Below are 24,476 nucleotides of genomic sequence, written 5' to 3' on the forward strand. Positions count from 1 at the left end.
TTCCCCACCCAGCAGTTCTGTCTCTTCTGTCTTGCTCATGGAACTCTGATTTTGTAAAGATGCTGGGTGGCCACGAGCTTCGGGTCGGAAGCTAGCCGCAGGGCAGTGAATCTGGGTCAGAGCAGCCCAGCCATCAGAATTATCCTGCCGGTAGTTGGTTTAGGAAAAGGCATGAGACACAGTTCTGACCAAAGAAAAGGAAGAAGTCTGCTGAGGGGCTTCTAAGATGGATTCTTGCTATTTAAACAGACACAAAAGAAGGCTTATTATATGGCCTTGGGTTGTTGCCTGAGACGGTGATGCTTGGAGCTGTGGCAATGATCTTGCCACCTTGCTGGGAACAGATCTGAGGACAAAGCCAGTACAGCAAGGAAGGCAGCCCAGGGAGGTGGGGAGTTCCTGGATCTTTCCTAACGTTACCGAGTTACTGAATTCACCAACTCTGGAGCTGCCTACTTCTGGACTTAAAGTGATGCAAAATAATAAATTTTCTAAGGTTTTAAGCCATTTTGAGTTCCGCCTTTTACTTATATCCCAAAACATCCTAATTTAAACTATAGAGAAAAGTAAGACAACTTAAAAAAAAAAAAAAGTCAAATGCCCTGGTCCACAGTGGGAGGATAGATGTGATTAGCCTATCAGTCTTGGAAATGACACCTGGATGTTTTCTGCTCTTTCTGATTAATGGGCTGAACACAGATGGGCTTTCTTAGAGTTTGCTGGATACTCATATCGAGCAGCTCCTGTGACCCAGGGGATTTGTTAGACTCTTCATGTTCATTATGCCATTTTATTCCTGAAATGACTCTGCATGGTGAATGATAGTGTCCCCGTTTTACAGATGAAGAAAATAAGGTTCAAAGGAATGAAATATATGCCTTCATGTTTTAGAGCTAATGTGTGGCAGAGCTGGGATTTCTACTCAGGTCTTCATGATTGTGATTCCTAAGCTTCTACTTTTATTTAATAACTAGGTGCCCGGTGCATGAAATTTGTGTACTGGGGGTGGGGGGTCCCTCAGCCCAACCTGCCCCCTCTCACATACTGGGAGCCCTCAGGGGATGTCCTACTGATGGCTTAGGCCCGATCCCCAAGGGAAGCGGGCCTAAGCTGCAGTCTGGCCTCCCTTTGTGGGAGGCAACCGGGCTGGTCAGGGGAAGGCACCAGCCCCATCACCCTGCTGCTGCAGCCACTGCCAATCACCACAGCCACCAAGGTGTTTTCATCAACACGACTCCAGTCCTTTCACCAAAAAAAAAAAATGACAACTTTCTTTAGGCATTTTCAAGATGTGTCTTTCATAGGATATGCATTTCTTTCTTTCTTTCTTTCTTTCTTTCTTTCTTTCTTTCTTTCTTTCTTTCTTTCTTTCTTCTTTCTTTCTTCTTTCTTCCTTTCTTCCTTTCTTCCTTTCTTCCTTTCTTCCTTTCTTCCTTTCTTCCTTTCTTCCTTTCTTCCTTTCTTCCTTTCTTCCTTTCTTCCTTTCTTCCTTTCTTCCTTTCTTCCTTTCTTCCTTTCTTCCTTTCTTCCTTTCTTCCTTTCTTCCTTTCTTCCTTTCTTCCTTTCTTCCTTTCTTCCTTTCTTTCTTTCTTCCTTTCTTTCTTTCTTTCTTTCTTTCTTTCTTCCTTTCTTCCTTCCTTCCTTCCTTCCTTCCTTCCTTCCTTCCTTCCTTCCTTCCTTCCTTCCCTCCCTCCCTCCCTCCCTCCCTCCCTCGCATAAGGATATGTTTCCATTGACTTTTAGAGAATGTGGAAGAGAAAGGGAAAGACAGAGAGAAACATCAAAGTGAGAGGAATACTTTGATTGGTTGCCTCCTGCATGAGCCCTGATCTGGGCCCTGGCCAGGGAGGAGCCTGCAACCTAGGTACATGCTCTTGATCAGAATCGAACCCAGACCCTGCTGTGGGCAGGCCAAGGCTCTATCCACTGAGTCAAACCAGCTAGAGCAGGATATGACATTTCTTACCTCTCCAGCAGCGGACCTTCGTTTTTATCTCCAGAAGTGTGGTGGAAAAACCCTAGATCACCTTTTTGGATTCTTATTACCCAAGTTACTGAGAACATTACCAGTGGCATACAGAAAGCTTAGCCAGTGTGCAGTCAGAAAAGGTGTTTCCTCTATAGTTCACACCAATCACCGGCTGTGCCCTGCACAGGCCTAAAGCCTCTGGCCAAAGCTTTAGGCCTGGGAAGGGGACCTCCAGCTCCCTGTGATCACAGACACCGCCCATTGGGCAGGGGACCCCAGCTCGCTGCAATCCACCACAGGAGCAGACCCCCTCGCAGGAGCAGACCCCCAGTTGCCTGCGATCCATCGCAGGCTCCCTGCTGGTGCTCAAGGCTGGAAAAGCCTCCGCCGGAGGCTTTCCTGCCCTTGGGCTTGGCTGGACCCCAGCCTCCATGCGACGGATCGCAGGAGCCGACCCCCAGTTGCCTGCGACCCATCGCAGGCTCCCCGCTGGTGCCCAAGGCCAGAAAAGCCTCCAGCGGATGGTTTCCTGGTGGGTGTGGCTGGTGGGCGTAGCTGAGTGATGGTTAATTTGCATATCACTCTTTTATTAGGTAGGACTAGAGGCCCAATGCACAGATTCGTGCACCAGTGGGGGCCCTTGGCCTGGCCTGTGGGGATCAGTGGACCTCCACGCTGCAGCAGCCTGACCTTACCCGCCAGTTCATTGGGCTCTAGACCGCTGTCCGAGTCGATCCCGCACAGCACGAAGTAGTGCGTGAAGCGGCAGGAGGCCAGGGAGGAGCCCGAGCCCCAGACACCATGCCGTTCCTGCTCATCCTGGCCCCACTGCACCTGCTGCCACTGCCCTGGTAGGCTCACTGCTACTCCCCTGTGGTCTGCATGCGCCTGTCCTAGGGTGATACCAATGTGTCCATGACTGCGCAGCCGCCATGCGTCATCGCAGCCTCGCCCCTCACATGGCTCTGGAGAAGTGGCTGCAGGCTTGCGCCCAGTCAGTCCCAATGCTGGTCCCAATCCCAGTACTGGTTCAGATGGGGGAGAGGCGCACAGGGGAAGTGTCCTTGGGAGAGGCTTACAGCACGGCAGCTGCGCTAGCCAGCCGTGAGCCCAGTGTCTGGCGCCAGTTGGTCAACTGAGCAGTGCTCCCTCTGTGGGAGTGCACTGACCACCAGGGGACAGCTCCTGCATTAAGCGTCCATCCCCTGATGGTCAGTGCATGTCATAGCTACCATCCAGTAGTCCGGTCGCTTAGGCATTTATTTATTTATTTGTTTGTTTGTTTGTTTGTTTATTTATTTATTTATTTAAAGGAGATGTACAGTATCATTTTAAAAAATATATTTTATTGATTTTTTACAGAGAGGAAGTTTGAGGGAGAGAGAGTTAGAAACATCTATGAGAGAGAAACATCAATCAGCTGCCTCCTGCACATCCCCCACTGGGGATGCACCTGCAACCAAGGTACATGCCCTTGACCGGAATCGAACCTGGGACCCTTGAGTCCGCAGGCCGATGCTCTATCCACTGAGCCAAACCGGTTAGGGCCAAACCTGTTTTTTTGACTGTCTCCCTCGATGGTCAAGGACTGGACCATCCTTGCTCATCAGTGTATTGCAAGGTTGCTGGTAACTAAAAAACTATGTTCAGAATGACTCAAGGACCCATACTTCAGGCCATGCTGCTCATTCTCTCGGGCATTCGAGCTCCACTGTCTGCTTTCTGGACATCTTCACAGTCCATTGAAAAGCAGGCGATATTAATATACCACATCTGTAAAATTAGAAAACCAACTTCCTTGATCGTCAGTGGGGATTTTTGAAAACGGTTGATTGCATTTCACTCAAAGCAGAATTTACATTTTGCTTCATTGGTTCACCTTGGGTAACAATTTCATTTCTGTAGAAAGTTAATTTTGGAGGAAGCTGCATGTGCCAGGAGAACCCTGGGCTCATCCTTTTGATGGAGGGGAAGTCAACTCCCCACCCTTCCATCCCTGTAATGTTTTCAGTTCTCTCTTTGTGTTTCTCTGTTGTATTTGTGAACTTGCAAATCAGCTACTTCTGGTGAAAGAGCCCTTGGAAGGGTGTCTATGGAAGGTGCTAAGAAAATACTAAGCTCTGTCCAGGGGTGTGATAAACATGTTTAACAGCTGTTAGGGAACCGCTGGCCTTAGGGAGGGAGCCAGAAGCCAGAGCACTGTCCCCCACCGGCTTCTGTGTTGACCTGGGAGGTGCTAGATTATGGGGGTGTCCATAGGGTCCTGGGAGGGTCCTTGGCAACTGGGGAGCCTGAGGGCTTGGGCCAGTGGCTATTTACTAAGGGGCATGAAACTGTCCCAACCAACTTATTAGGACCTGGTATTGCTGGACTGCTGCCTCTTGGCTGAAGGTGACCTTTGGCTATTTCAAAGGTGTTTGATCCTGGTGTGTTGTAAATTGAGACCCAGATTTGGCCTCATAATTGTCAGTTTTTAGTCCATAATTATCCAGCTTGTTGGTTCCATGGGTCCTTGCTTTGCTCCTGACAGCGTGAAATGGCTTTTCAGCAGAGGATGGGGTTCTATGCCCTAGAGGGAAACAAGACACTTACTTTAAAAGTCCTGCTTCTTTGGTGCTAGAGAAGATCCCTACTTTTTTTTTTTTTTTTTTGATCCCTACTTTTTAATAAAGGAGCTGCTGAAGATTCTTGTATAATGTGGGTGAATGCCAAGTAGGCTATACTGAAGTATTAGAGTTTGGGACTCAGACCTCAGATGCTCACAGGGCCAGACAGATGGCAGAAGTGAGTGTACCAGGCCTGTGACAGGCACCTAGGGGGAGAGGAAACTGGTAGAGCAGTCCGGGAATATAGTCTGTCTGGTGGTTCAGGAAGAAGGGAGGGTAGATTTGGATGACCAGCTAGCAGTCTGCCACTGGAGGAGGTTTGACCCTTCTGTGCAGAGTGGCCAGACAGCCTCTTTCTGGGGACATTTCTAAGGAAATGAGGGAAGTAGCCATACTGTTATTGGGGGAAGGAATTCCAGGTGGTTCACCAGTTCAAAAGCATGTACCAGTCAGTTGCCTGCTGCTCTCAAATTTATTTATTCTCTGTCCTTCCTTTGCAGACTCTATTTCCCAGGCTCTCTTCCCATTGTCTTCCATTTTGGTTTGACCGGTGGGAGGTGATAATGAGTTTAGAAGGTGGGAGGAAGAGGGAAGCTAGACTATTTCTTCCTCTCACCTCTGCCGGCAGTGTCTGTGCTTCCTCCATGGTCTGTGGAGGGCCCAGTGGCCTGCTGTTCAGGTGCTCCTCTCCTCCCTTTCCCTCCCAGGTGCCTCTGCCATAGTCCAGCTGTTGCCTGGCAGCCCACCTGGTAACACTACCTCTTTCTTTTGTTCCTCTGGCTTCAGGGATGGGTTGGCTTTCTACATTGCTGATCTTTAGGTGGCCTCATTATCTCCTATTTGGCTGGGTAGGCATATTGGAGGAACAACCAGCCCAATGAGGCTGTAGCAGGGTGAGTGACAGGGAGAGTGGAACGAGGTGAAAGCAGGGAGGTAGGGGAGGAGCCAGGTGACATACGGGCCGTCAGTGGCAACTCATCCTTTTTTCCTTGCTTTATTTTGTGATCTCCATCTACTCCTATCAAGATAATTGGCCTTTGTTCTATAGAGTCAGTAGGGATGTTAATTTTAAAATTTAAATCTACTGAAGTCTCCCAAAGTAATCCAGTATTTCAGATTAGTGTGTCTTTATTCATTCTTTAAAAATGTATCAAGTTTTGAATTATGTACTTTAAAATGATTAAGATGGTGAATTTTATGTTAAGTGAATTTTACCACAATTAAAAAGACAGAAGTGGGCAAGTTACATATAATTGGCAAGTTTAAGTTTTATCTAAGTTTAAGAACTAACTGAAAGGGAATTTAATAACACTTGATTTCAGTTGCAGAGAATTAAAGGTAGTTTTATCTCCACACAGACAAAAAAGTATCAATGTAAATGGTGCAGACTCCGTGGAAAATAGTTCGGTGGATCCTCAAAAAGTTAAACAATTAACCACACGTTCCAGCAATTCTACTTCTAGATGTATACCTAACAGAATTGAAAACAGGGACTCAAACAGATACTTGTATATCTATGTTCATCCGAAGCATTATTCACGATAGGCAAAAGGTGGAAATAATTAAAATTGTTCATTGGCAGATGACTGGATAAACAAAATATGGTATATACATACAATGGAATATTATTCAGTCATAAGAAGAACTGAAGTACTGATACACACTATAACATGGATGAACCTCGAAAACATGCTAAGTGAAAGTAGCCAGACACAAAAGGACAAATATTGTATTATTTCGCTTATGTGAAGTATCTAGAATAGCCAAATTTCTAGAAACAGAAAGTAGAATAGAGGTTACCATGGGCTAGGGAGAGAGGAAAGGGGGGGGGGAGGGTTATTGTTTAATGGCTATGGAGTTTTTATTTGGGATGATGAAAAAGTTCTGGAAATGGGTAGTGATGAATATACTTAATGCCACTGAATTTTACACTTAAAATGGTTGAGATGATAAATTTTATTATGTATATTCTACAATTTTAAAAAAGCAAAAATGTATCAAGTTTCTATATTTTGTACCAATCTTTATTATGTACTAGAGGCCTGATGCATGAAATTTGTGCAAGGGGCCCGGCCGCCGCCACTGCCGCCACTTTGTCGGGAAGGTTATCCGGTCTAATTAGCATATTATGTTTTTATTATTATAGATGGTTCATGTTTAAACCATAGTCCCTGTGTTCTAGTTCCAGGAGGCAGCCTTGTGGCTGGTTGGGAGATGGCCAAGTGACAAAGCTACAGTCCTATTGAAGCTCTGCTTTGCCGATGCATTTGTACCTTGTAGTCAGGCTCATCCCCTGTGGGAAGTGACTAGTATTTGGGAGTGTCTGTGCTCACACAGGGCTCAGGCTAGAATACTGAAGCACTTGGTTTGCCTTTTGTTCCTAGAAATGTTGGTTCTATTTCCTACCCCAAATCCGTTTCCCCTTTCTTCTTGGCTTGGTAGAACCTGATTTTGATGGTGGGTGAGATCTCCTTCTCTAGGTAATGGATCGTGAGTGATTAAGCCAGTCTTGCCATTCTTTTCTTCACTCCCTTGTGGTTTTCTGGGATTACTTATCCCAGGGTGACAGAGCTGGCTTTATCTTGTCCTCTTTCTTCGGGCTTGATTGTGGTGACAGTCCTCTGAGACAGTGAGGTGAAGGTCAAGAGTTTGGAGCTTCTGCCTGTGACAAAGCCTTTGAACCAGCTGTCTCCTTCTAGGCTAGATAATGTGAGACAAACAAGCCTTTCTTTGTTTACAAGGAGCCTAGCTCCTTGTAGTTGGTTTTTTTTGTTTGTTTCTTGTTGAGCAATTATTTTTGCCGTTGTTGCTTATTTTTGAGCAATGCATTTGCCCCTTCAGTGCACACAGGCATTGCTCAGTGCCTGGCCTGTTGTCAGTCTCCATAAATGATTGTCAGATGATTGAAGAACAGACCCTCTCTCACTGCATTAGGCTTTTTCTGGTTATGAGTGACAGCAAGCCACATAGACAAAGAAAAAAAGGGCACATATTGATTCAAGTAACTGAGAAATCTAGGGCTTGAGCTGATTAGGGGCTCAGCACCCCCACATCTTTCTCTCTGTCTCTCTGAGCCCACTTTTCTCTGGGTTGGGTTTCCTAGGTGGGCTTGCTCTCCCTGATAGGGGGAAAATGGTTCCATGTAGCTCCAGGTTTACAAGATTATCACAGCTCCTACTTCTAGAATAGTGGTTGGCAGGCTTCTTCCTTAAGGGATGAGATAGTATTTCAGACCATAGGTCTCTCACAGTCCTTAGCTCTGCCGTTGTAGCAGGAAAGCAGCCACAGATAATATATTAACAAATGGGTGGCTGTGTTCCAGTAAAACTTACATAAATAGGTGGTGGGCTGAATTTGGCCCTTGGGCCATTGTTTGCTGACTTCGGTTTTGGAAGGAGATAAGGCCTCACTTCTACTGGTTCATGTAGAAGTTATAGGGAGGACTCTGGGTTGTGGGGCAGATGCTATGTCCAAGGCTGATGTTAGGGGCAAAAATAGAATATTGGGAACTAGCTGTGGTTATGGGAAATATTAATCATGCTCTGTTAACTGTGATTGCTCTGTTCTGGTTAAAGAAAGGACATTCTAACCTGGCTGGAGATTGTATGTCCTTGGGACCCGGGAGTCAACCTTGGGCCTGGGAGTTAACCTTGGAATGCTGTCCATTCTCATTCAAGAACTGCCTGTTACCATGGAAAGTTGAAGAACCTTGATGCCCACACAATTGAGTCCCAACCCAGTCTGCATGGCCTACTTCCTCATGCCTGTAATCTCTACTTCCCCATTGTAATCTTTGTCCTACCCTATATAAGCAGCTGGTTTATGGGGTGCTGCAGAGCAGATTTTTGTGGATGACCTGCTGCTCTCCCATACTGCTGGCATTATTGGAATAAATGGTCTCTGCTTAATTGGCTTAAGTAGGCAGCCCAGACCCCTTGGGTGTCTGGTTTCACTGGGACTGGGATGAATCCAATCAGGCACTCACTTTAGCCACAAGATTTATGGGAGTGTTGTCAGTGTAAATAGGGTCCTTCCACGGCCACGAGAAAAGCATTTGAGGGACCCACGCCTAGGAGAATGAGATGTAGTGGTAAGATTTATTGGAGTGAAAACAAAGGACTATTCCCCAGGTGCCGGGTGTCTCCACACCGGGTGGCCTATCTCTGTCTCACTGTGGAATAAGTCCTGGGCCTGGTGAGCATAAGTGTCAACCAGGAAGGTCAGGACCCAAACTGTAATGTCATCACCCAGGGCTCCTGCTGCGCTCAGGCCTGCTCTTGGAGCCCCACAGATGCTACGCCCGCCAACCAATGGGTGAACACATGCTACCAAGAATTATATTACCTCAGGCTTGGGAGAGAGCAGGCTTTCTTTCAGACTAACCAATCTCTTTCCCAGTCCTTCTTGGGCTTGTGCTGGGTCCTCCCCCATCCAGGTTGGTCCTTTTCTCAGAGTTTCCAGTCTAGATGCTGCCCTTTATGTCACCATTTTGGCTACCACTGTGTCTTCCTCAAAGTTATGCTTCGTCATCTGGTTTCTACTGCCCATGCGTCTAGTAAAGGAGTTTCTCCCACTCCTCCCTCAAACTCCCAATAGCGGCTGTCTCAGGGAGATTCTTCCTGCCTGCTCTGGAATTAAGTCCCCTTGGTGGAGGGTTCGGCGTTCCCTGGGGGCCTGGGAGTGCTGTGGCTTCCCAGTGAATCAGGCTTAATGTCCAAGTCCATTTGTTCCCTTTCTTAACTAGCTACCTTGTTAACAGCAAGCAAGATAAATATTTAAAAAAATCAAGATCAATACAATAAAAATCCACATGCGCAAAATATCAAACAAAGCCTGGATGAGGGTGGGCTTGGGAGGCATGTCAAGGCTTAGGGCCTGCTGTGGCCAGGCGATTGCCCAGCCTGTGTTACCTGCCCATCTAGGTAAGGAAGGGAAGGTTTGTAGTGTCAGAGGCAACTTCAAACAAAACACAGTCCCTTAGGAAAGAGGGGTGCTGCTTTCAGAAGAAAGGGATATTGTTTGTCTGCCTTGGCACTAAGTGCTTTACATGTATGTTTTATTTTCTTATTCTTTTCCCTCATAGCAAACCTCACTTTATAATGAGGAAGATGAAGAACAAAATAAGTTGCCCAAGGTCACACAATCTTATGTAGAATCTGAGGCAAGGCTTTGGTCCTCTTTGGACTCCAGAGCATGAATTCTTGAATTTTTGGCATCAATTAAAGCCGAGGCCTGTCAGAAACTTTGCCAAAGGCCCGAGCTATTAGTTGTCCTCTGTTCACGAGTGGCCCCAGGTGGCTAGTCTCAGTAACCCCTTCCTGGCTCTCTGTTCTGGTTGGCAGATGGCTTTCAGAAGTTGGGAGAGCCAGAAGCCCTCACCCACTTTTAGAATTAGCCCCTTGTTTCAAAGCAGCAAGAGATCGGTGCATATTTCCAAATTAAATTACAGACACTGCAAGCGTTAAGTGGCAGGTGAGCTGCACTTTAAATAGATCACATTAATTCTGGCAGTGGAAGCGGGGCCCTGCTGGGATAATTCTTATCATCAGCATCGCTCTGGCAAGCTTTACAAGGATTCTGTAGCGGTAAGCAATTTGGGAAATTGAGAGGTGAAAACACACCTTGAAGTGTTTCATGTGCATTCAAGGTCAGAGGGAGGTGACTGCAGTTTTCAAGAGAGATGGCGGTGAAAGTCACTTGATGCTAAAGGTGATGGATATCCGGATGGTTGTCTGGTGTGTTTGAAAACAGGTTTGCTGGCGGGCCCACTCAGAGTACTGCTCTCACCAAATTCCCCCCACTCTGGTTTCTGAGAGGCTTCGAGTGGAAAGAAGGCTGTTAGCACACTTGTGCAGTTTGGGTTTGGGAAAGGGATTAGTTTCGCATTTAGGCATCGAGACAGACGATCGTCCTGAGTGAACTCCCCTGTTGGTGTTTTTTCCAGTCATTCTTGGGACATTTATTGTAAATGATCCCAGAGGTTGGCATGATCCATCCAAAAGTATGTATGCACACTCTTCTGTACATACACATTTAGATACTGTTAATAGAAAAAGGGAAAGAGGAAACAACACAAATGCTCTCATATGAGGAGGTAATTATTAAGTAAACAATGGTTAGTCATCATGGACTGTGTATTGTGCTCAGTGCTTTCCCTCCCTTTTCTCCAGTTTCCCCAGTAACCCGGGTATTCTGTACTTTGGGCCTTTTGTTAAGGGAGAGGAATCCAAACCTTATCATGTTTAAGTGACCTGCCCAGAGTCATTCAACTGAACAATCTTTTCACCTGTTGTTCTGTCCGCTGGTCTGGAAGTTTGTTGGGGACGAGTCCTTCTAGGCTTTGCCTGTTAGGCCATAGTCTCGCCCAGTCCATGGCTCCTGGATAGAAGGTAGTCGATGCGGCTGAGCTGAAATATCAGAGTGAACATTCTATCCCGACGCCCAGTTTGTGATGTGTGTATGCACATCCTTCTGGAGCAGTGGTTCTCAACCTTTCTAATGCTGCGACTCTTTAATACAGTTCCTCATGTTGTGGTGACCCCCAACCATAAAATTATTTTCACTGCTACTTCATAACTGTAATTTTGCTACTGTTATGAATCGTAATGTAAATATCTGTGTTTTCCGATGGTCTTAGGCGACCCTGCTTACGCGACCCTGCTAGCGGTAGAGCCTAAGACCATCGGAAAACACAGATATTTACATTACGATTCATAACAGTAGCAAAATTACAGTTATGAAGTAGCAACGAAAATAATTTTATGGTTGGGGGCCATCACAACATGAGGAACTGTATTAAAGGGTCGTGGCATTAGAAAGGTTGAGAACCACTGTTCTGGAGGGAAGGTTCACAGACCTTGCCACATTCTCAGAGGGGTCTTAGGACCTGTTATGCTCCTGGATTAGAATCCTTGTCTGGTAGCAGACTAAGTATTTTCTCTCTTAGTATATTAAGCATTTGTGAACATGATCATTTTAAAGAATGTAGACACCCTCCTCACTTGGCAAGGCAGTGTGATTTTGTGGTTTGTAGTTTGACAGCTCTGAGTCCCATTCTGCTGTATTGCTTACTATGTATTGCTGCGTGAGTTCCTTCACTTGTCCAGGCTTTGGACCTTGCCTTTGACGTGGACTTGACCTTGGTGGTTATAAGGACTGAGTTCAGATATAAAATGTATCCTACAATGGCTGGTATGTCCTTAATGCTCAATAACTAGTATTGGCTATTGCTGTTGTTACTATTATTGGCAGTAGGTAAAAGTGTTGATATGAAGTAAAGAAAATTGATCACAAAATTAGGTATACACTAGAATTACAACTAGAAAAAAATCTGTGCAGGTGTGGATAAAAAAGGGGGGATGTGAGGAGGTACAATGACTATTTTATGGATAAAAACAAACTTTCTTAGCTTTCCCTTAAAGCCTTAAATCTGTTCCTTTCTCAGACCTATGGAACTCTCTCCTAAGGAATTGGAAATGAGGACAACTAGTTATGTACAAGGATGTTCAAAGCAGTATATAGGGAAAATTGATAACATATCATCTTCCCTGCTGTAGAGAAACAGTTAAATAACAGGGAAGCCATAAAAAATCTTATTTCCAAAGATATTTAAATGTTATAGGAACATTTTCGTGATACAGACGAGAAAAAACAAATGAGGGTACAAGACTATGTGTGTATTTGTATATACATGTATGTATACATATGCACCCATATACAACACACACAATACGATGGTATATTAGTTACTTGCTATAACAAATTACCACAAAGCTGATGGCTGAAAACAACACAAGTTAATTTTCTTACACTTACGAAGGGCTTAGTTCAAAGGCGATTTCACTGGATTAAAGTAAAGATGACATTGGGCTGGTTCCTTCTGGAGGCTCCAGGGTAGAATCTTCTGGCTTCTGGCATTCCTTGGCTGTCACTGGCTGCATCATTCCAATCTCTGCTTCCCTGGCCACGTCACCTGCTCCTCTTCTGTCCGATCTTCCTCCACCTCCCTCTTATAAAGATAATTATGGTGATTATGGCCACATAGACTACCCAGAATAATCAGTGACCTCTCCTTCTCAAGATCCTTAATTTAATCACATCTGCAAAGGCCCTTTTGCCATATAAATGAACACTCACAGGTTCCAGGGATTAAGACATGACTATCTTTGGGGCTATAAGTCATCCTATCACAGATGTTGATTTTGTATAAAAAAGAAAAGTACAGAAAGAAAGAGTGGAAGGAAATACTTGAAGATGTCAGCAATGGCCATCTCTGGATGGTGGACTTGGGGGTCATTTTTACTTTCTGTATACTCTTTGGTATCTTCCTTTTCTGTGCTAAGGAAGTAGCTCTTTTACAATCTTCAAAGATGCTCAGGGAACGTTACTAAAGGCGATGTGCACCCAGGCCAAGTGCCACAGCGCCTGTCCCGCTGTCTCCCCAGAGCCCGTGTTCTGGTTCTACGTGAAGGAGGTCCTCAGCAAGCACGAGCTCCAGCGCTTCTACTCCCTGCGCTACATCGCCTCGGACGTGGGCCGCGGCCGGGCCTGGCTGCGCTGCGCCCTCAACGAACACTCGCTGGAGCGCTACCTGCACATGCTCCTGGCAGACCGCAGCAGGCTCAGGTACCCGCTGGTGGGGTTCTGGGAGGGGGTGTAGACGAGTGGTTAAAACCACAGAACCTGGAGTCAGAGCCTGGATTTACATCCTAGGTGCCCCCTCCCCCCACAGTCCCATTTGTTACTTGAGAGAAGGCCTGTAAAGGGCTCAGCACAGCACCTGCATATAGCAAGCACTTAAATGCTTATTATTTTTAAGGCTGCGGTGTGGAGAGGTCTATGGTCATAAGATCACAGCCTGCTCCTCACTTCATGGAATTTGAACTCGGGCTCTTTTCAGGTTCAGAATTTCCTTCTCTTTAGATATTGGGTGTTTAGTGCCCAGTTTCAGGTTTTGTCTTTACAGCTCTTTCTGTTTTCTTTGTTGTTGTTGAGGTTAATCAGTACCAAACTGACTGAGAAAAATATGGAAGTTTTAAGTTGGGAAGAGAAGTAATTTGTTATTACAAAACAACCCCCCACCCCCATTTTATTGTATTTCCTTTTTTTCTTGATCACTCTGTCAGGTAGCACAGGCCAGGTTATGCTGCTGGAACCAACATGAACTCCGAAGTGGCTTGAGACAGCCGAGTTTATTTCTTCCCTCTGTTTCATGTCTCTCGTGGGTGAACAGGGATTCTCATCACAGGGATCCAGGCTGATGGAGGCTCCATTTCTATAAAGATGTGGTTGAACTAAGCGCTGGCTCTTAAAGCTTCTGCCCAAAGTGATGCTTCACCTCACATGCACTGGTCAGGCAAGCTCGGCAGGGCGGGGAGATGTGGTTATGCCACAGCGATGGGGAGAGGGCACTGAATATGCTCAATGGTAGTGCAGTCAGCCACATTTTCTCCAGAAACATTGACATTCCTGTCATTTTTCCTGTGCTCATGATGTTTATGATGTTTCCCCTCTCTCCCAGTCTCTCTCTCTGACTTGGGCTGTTGTTTTCCCTCTGAGAATGGTAGACCAGACTTGTAGTTTTTTTGTCACCTAAAGATACAAAGGGACAGTGATCAATCCTGCCCTGGTCCCTTGAGTAACTTCTGCATCAGCAGTGCCCACATCCTCATCAGTGAGGTTCCATTTAGCTCAATAAGTTGGCATTTCGTTAGTGCCGTGATGCGTTCCCTGTCTCAAGTGTCTCCTCAGTTTCTTCTGCCTCAGGGTCACCTCTCTTCTGGAACTTATCAGGCATTCTGGGATCGTGTGCTAGGGCTCTCCCAGATACCTTCGAAGTTCTCCCATTGATGCTGCCTGGGGTGCTTTGTCCAGTTGTATGCTCAGACTCTGTGGGTCTGAAATGGGAGGGGTGGGGCCAGGACGCCTGGTGCTGCCTGCATCAGTGTGCTGCCTGGGGTCTGAGTTGAATGTCTGTTTGTACCTCCCGAGCATTAACCAGCATTAATTAAGGAGAACATACTCATGTTCCTAAAAATGAATTCTAGTCAAGCTCTTCCCACCACATCATTTTGCAAGTAGCTCAGAGTTGTACACTCCACATTAAGTTGAATTAACAATGAGCAGTTGAAGTGAATCCAACGGTTAAGAATCATAGTTTACTTTATCTAAATCACTAGTCAAATTAATCTACTTCGATGTGGGAAAACCAAATTCATTTACATACATGAAAACTGACTCAGATTTTTAAAGAATCAGAATTTGGGGGATCAGAGGTACTGTTGCCATGCCAGCTTGGACCTGTGGTTTGTGCTGCCCTTGCCATTCTGCTGGGTCCATGTACTGAACATGCATGTCCTTTCCCTTTCTGTTAAGTTGTATTCAGTCACCTGTGTCCAGCCTCCTGCTGAAGTACAGCTCACTCCCCACTGACTGTGCTTTAGTGAAATTTAACTCTGACTCCACTCATCTAGAGTTCTCTGACCTGGCGGGGAAGTCAGATGGTTGAGGGTATTTGCTTGTTACCGCTTAGCAGGGGGCTGGATAAAGAGCTGGGACCTGGAAGGGGAGACCTGCTTTTGAGCTGCATTTATTGCTGAATGACCGTGGACAGACTCTGTAGGCCTCTCTGGCCCCTCCCCCCACTTAGATTTGTGGGGCCTTTTTAGCTTCCCAGCCTAACTTGGGCTTTTGGGTCTGTAGCCCGAGCAGATATTATATACAAATGCTGTGGTTGATGCACTGTGGGCTTTATAATTTCTTTCTGAAATGCTCTCTTCTTGTGTTAGCCCCACTTGGACTTCTGCCTGTCTTTTGGAGATCTTGCTTGAGTGGAAGTCACCCTTCTGTTTGTCCCCATCTGCTGCTTCATAAACACCACATTTACATCTCCTGCCTATTTCAGTGCTGTCAAGCTCTGGGGACTCTAAAGATCTCGGGGGACCAATGAGGAAGTCGTAGGGTCTGTGCTGTCAGTCCTTAGTTTATAACCAGAAGCTTCATCCCAGCAGAGACTCCTGTATTCACTCTGCGATGACCAGGCATGGCTTTTCCAGGAAGCCAGATAATGGAACTGTCTGGCTAATGGGCACAGAGAGCCACTATTTAGAGCCTTTTCCCTTTCTCTTTCAATTTGCAGCACTTTTTATGAAGACTGGTCTTTTGTGATGGACGAAGAAAGGTCTAGCATGCTTCCTACCATGGCAGCTGGTAAGCCCGGGCAAGGCCGGGGTGATGGGTCCTGGGAAGCAGAAGAGGGATTTTCCTTATTCCTCAGCAACTTGAGGCACTTGCCACTGTCCTTCCTCTAATGGCATTGAATTTGATAACCTGGCAGGGAGAGCATGGGGTTGAGGGTTTTTGGCTGTGGCTTTGCAAGTGTAATATAAAGACCTGGGGTTGGAGACAGGAGACCTGCCTTTGAAGCCTGGTCTGACCCCTTACCAGCTGGGGACCTGGGGCAGATGCTGTTACTGTTACTTTCCTCCTCTGCAAGGTGGGGGTCTGGATGGCACGGCCGTCGCCATATAGGGCTGTGAGAGAATCAAATGTGATAGTCATGTACACCATTTGTCAACATGCAAACCTGGAATGATGTTTTTTTGGTGAATTATTAAATTGTTTATCATTTTACTCTCACTCAAAAGGTGAACAACTCAACAGAAGTGGGCAACTTTTGCTTCTTTCTTCTAAATCTTCTGTTGCCTCCTTTTTCTTTTTCGTTCCTGAAAGTTTCACCAAGCCCCAAATATTGAGAGTTGCGTTAGCCTAGGCCAGTGATGAGGAAGAGTCAGGGTTTGACCATGATTTCCTGTGGGCCACAGGATACCAGTGCAAATTTTTGCATAAGTAATGCTACTAATGACATTGGTGTACCTTTTGTGATTGCTTACTGAGCTGAGTGTTTTTGGTGGGTGATGGTCTTTATAGTTAACCCGTGAAAGAGATATTGTGTCTCCATTTTACAGATAAGGAAACTAAAGCTCAAAGAGGTTATAAATGGCTTGACCAAGGTCTCATAGCTCGTACGTGGCAGTGCTGGGATTCAATCCAGGCAGTTTGACCTCAGAACCTATGGCTTACCTTCCCTCTTGACAGAGAGGAAGAGAATTTGGAGTGACTCAGCTGCTGTGATAGCTGCTGTCCTCTGACCCCAGTTGTGGGAGGTTTCAATCAGCATTTAAGATCAGTGTGTGCCCTCCTGTGTACTGTACTGTCTGCCGCTTGTTTGTCGTGTTGGAGGCGTGACTGTCCAACAGCACACACTCCATGCTTTTCCTTTTGTGCGGAAGGTCTGAACTCCATACTCTTCGCGATCAACATTGACAACAAGGATTTAAATGGGCAGAGCAAGTTTGCTCCTACTGTCTCGGACCTCTTAAAGGAGTCAACGCAGAACATGACTTCCTTGCTGAAGGAGTCCACGCAAGGAGTGAGCAGCCTTTTCCGGGAGATCACGGCGTCCTCTGCTGTCTCCATCCTCATCAAGCCTGAGCAGGAGACCGACCCCCTGCCCGTCATGTCCAAGCACGTCAGTGCAGGTGAGGAAGAGCGTTTGAGGTAGAGCAGAGGGGCCAGGTAACGGATGACAGGCCATGGCCGAGGTGGACACACCTCGTCACCTGAAAGTGCAAGGGGCCTGAATCTGACGCACTTGCATTCTCAGTTCACGTTTGTTTTTATTCTTTTTACCCTTACTCAGAAAGAGCCTCACCTAGATGGGAAGATGATAGGGTAAAAGAGCAAAAGGTCAGCCAAAACAAACTGAAAGCAAGGGTGTGAGGGCCACGTGAAGCCAGATGAGATTGATCTTTATTTATTCATTCATTCATTCCTTTGTCCATTCACTCATTTGTTCACTTAATGCATTCTGTGTGCTAGGCTGTGAGCCAAGTAAGACAGATTACAGGTATTTGTCAGTCTTCTTTGGGATGGGTGGGTAGACATTTAATGACAAATTATACATATAATTTATTTATTTATTTATTTTTTTAAAATTTTTTTTTTTAGGTTAATGAGTCAGAGGGATAGGATAACAAACCCTTGCATCGTGTTTTAAATATATATTTATTGATTTTTTTACAGAGAGGAAAGGAGAGAGATAGAGAGTTAGAAACATTGATGAGAGAGAAACATTGATCAGCTGCCTCCTGCACACCCCCTACTGGGGATGTGCCCGCAACCAAGGTACATGCCCTTGATCGGAATCGAACCTGGGACCCCTGAGTCCGCAGGCCGATGCTCTATCCACTGAGCCAAACCGGTTAGGGCAATATACATATAATTAATTATCCTGATAAATGGGATGGAAGCCAAGCATAGGGTGCTATGGAGAGTGCATACTATTGGGCTTGCCTTTTTTGGGGGGAAGACATTTAAGTGGAGGCCACGGAAAGGGATTAATTAATTAATTAATTAAGATTACTTTTGTGACATGTTTACAACCTCCCTGAGCCTTCTGGGACATCTAGAATGTTGCTATAGCAAAATTGGAAATTTTGGGTTTAGTACTTAGTCCTGGTATTCTCAAATCCCTTAAACAAGGCAGTAACCATGGTCGTCGCTTTGGGGTTATTAATGATTATGAAAACTCAGAATCTTATGGTGTCTTTGGTACACACTGGCTTTATCTGTTTGCCCTCTTCTTCCCAAGCAGAGGCCCCAGGTGAATGAGATAGAAATAGGACTGTGCGGGCTTTGTGTAACAGAGACAATGGAATTTGTATATCCAAAGCAATGTCCTTCCCATTCATTGTGGACTCCCTGCTTTTGACATTGTCTCAGAGTTGTAATGCCCGGGTAAAGCATGTCACACATTGGTTTAGATGGGATGGAGTTTTGGGAATAGGTTCAGGGTGATGATTAAGATGTGTAAACTGGCTCATCTAAGTACTGGTCACCAAGGCAGTCTTATTTTCTGTTTCCATTGGCCTTGTTGTGTAACAAACAGTTTAAAACATGTAGTGGCTTAAAACAACCATGATTCACTTTTTTTTTTTTTTATGATTCTGTGTGTGGTTTGGCGGTCTGGTTTTTCTGCTGGTGTCACCTGGGCTCACTCATGGGGCTGCATTTAGCTGGCAGCTGAGCTGGAAGATCCCAGCGGGCCCCTCTCTGCCTCCCCTGTGCCTGGAGTTGGTCCTAACTATTGGCCGGGGCATCTCAGTTTTCTTATACAGGGCCACTTGTCCTTCAATAAGCTAAATCACTTTTCTTCCATAGTAGTTTCAGGGCAGGATTTCAAGAGGGTGTAAGACCCTCTAGAACTCACACACGGTTATTTCTGCCACATTCCATTGGTAAAGGCAGAACACTAAGCCATTCCAGATTCAAGAGGGTGGAGACATAGATACACCTGCAACGGAAGGTATGGCAGAGTCCCATTGTAAAGGCACATTATGCAGGGATGGGAGGAATTTGTGGTCATTGAACAGTTGACTGCTGCCCCAATCTGGTTTTCTTGGTTTCATCCATCAGTATTTTCCCAAGTGAAACAATGAAAATCATTTCAATAATGATAATATCCTTTGGATCAAAGTGCTTAGAAGAACTGCTTAGAGGAACAATTTTAACAATTGCTCTGTGGCATATTTTTAAAATTATTTTTATTTTTTAAAATTTATTTTTCAATAACAGTTGACATACAATATTATAATAGTTTCATATGTATTGTTAACATAAAAACCATTGAAACCTGTAAAGAATTTTTGTGAGTTTATTTGAGCCAAACTGTCGACATATGCTGGGAAGCAGAACCTCAAGGAATTGAGATAATGCTCCAGAGAATGGATGGTTAAATCTGTATTTATACATTGCAATCAAAGGAAAGGGATGTAGGTGGGTTACATGAAATCTATTGGTGATAGATTAAGGAGGTGACATAAAGCAAAGCGGGAAAACCTCTGGGATAGGGTAAAAAGTGAAATGATGGACATGTGCTTCTTTTACAGAGATGAATACATGATACTTTAACATAATTAACAGTTGACAATTAACCTGATAACAATAACAATAAGGGAATGTCCTGGTGCCATTTTTTGTGCCCTGAGGAGTCAGGAAAAAAAGGGAAGTTACAAGTTACCCAAACATTTCGCAGATATGTTATCTTAGAGGCAAAACAACAAATGGGCTCAGTAAAGATCTACGTCGATCTTTGTCAGGGAAAATACTGGCCTAGGACATGACTACCCACTATAACCTGTTTGTAGTTAAATATTTAATTTTCAGACCATCTTTTGTGGTTACTTTAGGTCTCTGAGTTTGCAAGACTGTCATGCAGGCCTCCCCTGAGTTGTCAGGTTAGCATGTGGCCCCTTTCGTCCACAGTATACATAGTGGTTAGACATTTATATACCACAAAGTGATCTCCCCACCCCCCCAGGTAAGTCTAGTTACCTATCTGACACCATACATAGTTACTACAGTATTATTGAGTTATTCCCTATGGTGTACTTTATATCCCCGTGACTATTTTTATAACTGGCAATTTGCACTTCTTAATCCCTTTCATCATTTTCACATCTCCTCACCTTTCTCCCATCTGACAACTATCAATTTTTTTCTCTGTATCTGTGAGCCTGTTTCTATTTTGTTTATTATTCTTGTTTTTTAGATTTCACATATGAGTGAAACCATACGGTATTTGTCTTTCTCTATCTGATTTACTTCACTTAGCATAATACCCTCTAGATCCATCCATGTTGTTGCAAATGGTCATATTTCATTCATTTTTCATGGCTGAGTAATATTTCAATGTATATATGTACCACATCATCTTTATCCATTTGTCTGTCGGTGGACACTTAGGTTGCTTCCATGACTTGCCTATTGTGAGTGATGCTGCAATGAACATAGGGATGCATATATCTTTTCAAATTCGTATTTTAGATTTCTTCAGATAAATACCCAGAAGTGGAATTGCTGGGTGATATGGTAGTTATATTTTTAAGTTTTTGAGGAATTTCCAAACTTTTTCATAATTGCTGCACCTGTTTACAATCCCTCTAACAGTGTAAGACGATCCCCTTTTCTCCACATCCTTGCCAGCACTTTTTGTTTGTTGTTTTATTGGTCATAGCCATTCTGACACACATGAGGTGATATCTCATTGTAGTTTTAATTTTCATTCCCCTGATGGTTAGTGATGTTCAGCATCTTTTCATATGTCTTGGCCATCTGTATGTCCTTTTTGGAGAAATCTCTGTTCAGGTTCTGTGTCCATTTTTTAAATTTGATTATTTGGTTTTTGATGTTAAGTTGTATGAATTCCTTATATATTTTGGATATTAGCCCCTTACCAGATATATCATTGGGGAATATCTTCCTCCATTCAGTAGGTTGTCTTTTCGTTTTGTTGATTTTTTTCCTTCACTGTGCAAAAACTTCTTAGTTTTGGGTTAGTCTCATTTGTTTACTTTTTCTTTTGTTTCCCTTGCCTGAGGAGACACATACATTTTTCTCAGTCTCCTAACAGATGTTTTTCCAAGGATTTAACCCTTTGCACTCGCTTGCTTTTTTCTCGATTCCTTTATTCTAATGCTAACCGTGTCGAGTCACACTTGACATCCGAGTGCAAAAGGTTAAGAAAGTCTGAATAGTAGTAGAGTAGGAGAGGATTTTCCAAGATCTAGAGTCACGATGGCTTGATCACCTCTTTATCTTGCCTACTTTTTCTTATATCATATCTTGTCTTTTACTAGATGCCAAATGTAGAAAGGAACGGAAGAAGAAAAAGAAGGTGACGAATATTATCTCATTTGATGATGAAGAAGATGAGCAGACCTCTGGTGATGTTTTTAGAAAGATACCTGGGACTGGGGAGAGCTCGGAGGAGAACTCCGACCGCTCCTCGGTCAATATCATGGCCTTTGAAAGCCCCTTTGGACCTAATTCCAATGGAAGCCAGAGCAGCAACTCATGGAAAATTGATTCTCTGTCTTTGAATGGGGAGTTTGGGTACCAGAAGCTTGATGTGAAAAGCATCGACGATGAAGATGTGGATGAAAATGAGGATGACATGTACACGTCGGGAAGGAAGCGCACGGGCCACTCAGAGTCGCCTGAGAAGTAAGTTCCACTCTAGGTTTTAACGAAGGGTGGTACATTAACTGCTTTCTCTTCCTGCAGAATTGGGTGAAAGATGGGTGCAAGGTTTATATTTGTTTAGGGCATCTTTCGTTTTTCAGATCTTGATTTAGGAGGAAGGAGCATTATTAGCTTGTCGAGAACTAAGAGAGAGGAAGAGAGTATATTTGAAGGTACTTATTACAAAATTAGTGTCAAGATGCGTGCCTTGAAACTTTTGCTTTACATATCCAGCTTTCATTTTTGTTTTCTAGCCTTTCCTCCCATCTTTAACTTGCCGCTAGCATAGGGAGCTCAGGAGAAAGGCAGGGTTATTCTAGAAAATAGCCATGGGCTGGTGACATCTGTGTTTATCCGCAGGGGTGTGAACAGCAGTGATTTGCCTGCACTTGCTGCTTTAATACGGGAGTTGCTGTAGACTTATGCCTGTGAAGGGGCTTGACACATGAAGGCATAAAGCAAACAAGTATAGTTAAGAGCTTGGATTTTGGAATCGAGACAACCTGGGTCCTCGTGTACTAGCTCCCTGGCTTAGGTAGGATGAGGTTGGACAAGTGACTTCACCTCCCAGAGTCTCAGGGCTCATCGGAGACCTGGGAGAAAAACAGTACCTTCTTAGTAGGGCTGTTGTCAAAGCAGTGAGCTGCTCCATGTGGGCCGTCTATACACTATTATTGTAATAATATTCCCACGCTTGGTATTACTCTTCATGCCAAATAAATTAATTTTCACTTAGGCGTTACAGTGGTCAATGCTATCCTGATCACTCTGACTTCAAAACCAGCCCACAAGAGTGAAACAGAGATTTTGAGATCCCATGGTATGACTGAACAGTATGTCTTAGCCCTAAACTTTCCACTTTCATGCTTTAATAGGAGTTTTTTTTTATTTTTTTTTTCCTTTCTCACGAGACTATGCCTGCTTTTGTCTTTGATTGTTACCCTGGTCCTCATTCACATGGATACCTGTATTAGAAGTATCCTCTGATTGACCATCTGTGTGACATGCCAGATGCTACAAGCTATGTATATGTTATCCTAATCCGTAGGTTAGTGGATACCACCCCCACGGGATGGATGAAAGAACGGGATTCGTAGAGAGTTGAGATTTGTCAGAGCAATGGGCAAAGCTGGGTTAAGTTTAGATTATGCTGACTGTACTGTTGAATACTTTCCATATAATTCTGAATATCTATTGGTTGATGTTCAGTTAGATCAGTATGTCATGTTTGTTAAAGGTTCCCCCATTGTTGAGTATTGGCATCTTCCTAATGGCTTTGTCTGTTGTCGCTTTTTGTTATCAGCCATTGTGAAAGAAACATTTTCATGCGGAGGCTTTTTTCTCCTCCTGGAGGATTTGTTCGAGGAGCAGCGTCCCTGTGGCTTGTTTTGCTGACAGGCTGTGAATGTTTTGGTTCCTGGAATCCAGGTCTTGTGACGGGCTGTGTTAGTCAGGGTTCTCCAGAGAAACAGGATCAAGAGGGTGTGTGTGTGTCTCTCTCTGTGTGTATCTATCTGTCCTGAGAGATTTATTTTAAGGGATTGGCTCATGTGATGGTGGAACTTTGACAAGTTCAGAAACTGGAGGGTGGGCTGGCAGGCTGGAGACTCAAGGGAGAGTTGCAGTTCGAGTCCTAAGGCAGTCTGCTGGCAGAACTTCTCAGTCTTTTCCTATGAAGGCCTTTAACTGATTCGATGAGGCCCACCCAAATTATGGAGGGCAGTCTGCTTTACTCTAGTACTCAATGTCTGCCGATTTAAATGTTCGTTTCATCTGATAAATACCTTCCCAGGAGCATAGAATAACATTTGATCATATCTGGCTACTGTGGCATAGCCAAGTTGACACTTAAAAATTCACCCTCACACTTGCCTTTAGTCTTAATCTAGGCCTTTCAGGAAATGCCACTTGCATTCTGTGTCTCTGCAGGTGAGAGCAACTGAGTTTATTCACTTCATGGGTTTTCATTGGCCTCAAACACAGTCATTTCTCTTCCTAATGACCAGTGCCATTGAGGGAGTCTGGAGGGGAGGCACCTTGCAAGCCAAGGCAGCTGCCAGCATTGTGATGTGTGAGACACAGGACAGTGCAGGTGACCTTCACAGAGCTGGCCCTTCAGGGCCATCGAGCCTCCTGCAGATTCTGGACAGCCTCTCCTGTGTAAAGGGGGTCTTGAGCGAGCATTCGCAGAGCATCTTGGGGAAAGAGCAGAGGAATGATGAGGTGGCCTATGAATAATGCTTTCCCTTTAAAAAATTTTTTTTTATTGATTTCAGAGAGGAAGGGAGAGAGATAGAGAAAGAAACATAAATGTGAAAATCATTGATTGGCTGCCTCCTGCACCCCCCCCCCTTCTGGTGGGGGGAACCGAGCCTGCAACCCGGGCATGTGCCCTTGGCTGGAATCTAACCTGGGAGCCTTTAATCCGCAGGCCTTTGCTAGGGCTAATGCTTTCCTTTTGATTGTAAGAAAATGTTCATATGTACGGTCTCGGAGCCTGAGGGGCCAGAACTTGAGCAGTGTAGCAGCACAGCTGGGTTTGTAGGGGAGTGGCCGGGCCAGGCCAGGGGAAGCACTGTGGTCTGTCAAGTTTTATGCCTCTGTTTGCTAGCAATTAAACCACTTATTTGATGACTAAGGAAAATCTTGTCCCTCAAGATTTTGGCTTTGCTTTTTAAAAAATTTTTTTATTTTTAAGAGGATAATACCTTTATTGTAGAAAGTAGTTTTTCTGTCACTTCATACGTTCTCTATGATGCCAGTAGGAAAGTAGGGTGAAAACAATTCAGAAAGAATTTCAAACGTGTGGGAAAATGTTG

The 24,476-nt window shown here is 44.6% G+C and overlaps 1 protein-coding gene across 1 annotated transcript in view; it reads left to right on the top strand.

Annotated features, from left to right (window-relative positions):
• SNX29 (sorting nexin 29) overlaps positions 1-24,476 on the top strand; it is a 452,780-nt gene that overhangs the window by 50,956 nt on the left and 377,348 nt on the right. The window contains exons 5-8 of the mRNA XM_054714743.1: positions 13,020-13,200; positions 15,713-15,783; positions 16,866-17,114; positions 21,273-21,639. Of these exons, the coding sequence (XP_054570718.1) occupies positions 13,020-13,200; positions 15,713-15,783; positions 16,866-17,114; positions 21,273-21,639 (868 nt within the window). The remainder of the gene's footprint in view (positions 1-13,019; positions 13,201-15,712; positions 15,784-16,865; positions 17,115-21,272; positions 21,640-24,476) is intronic.

The sequence above is a fragment of the Eptesicus fuscus genome, chromosome 4 (genome assembly GCF_027574615.1).
Source record: "Eptesicus fuscus isolate TK198812 chromosome 4, DD_ASM_mEF_20220401, whole genome shotgun sequence".
NCBI classification, from domain to species: domain Eukaryota; kingdom Metazoa; phylum Chordata; class Mammalia; order Chiroptera; family Vespertilionidae; genus Eptesicus; species Eptesicus fuscus.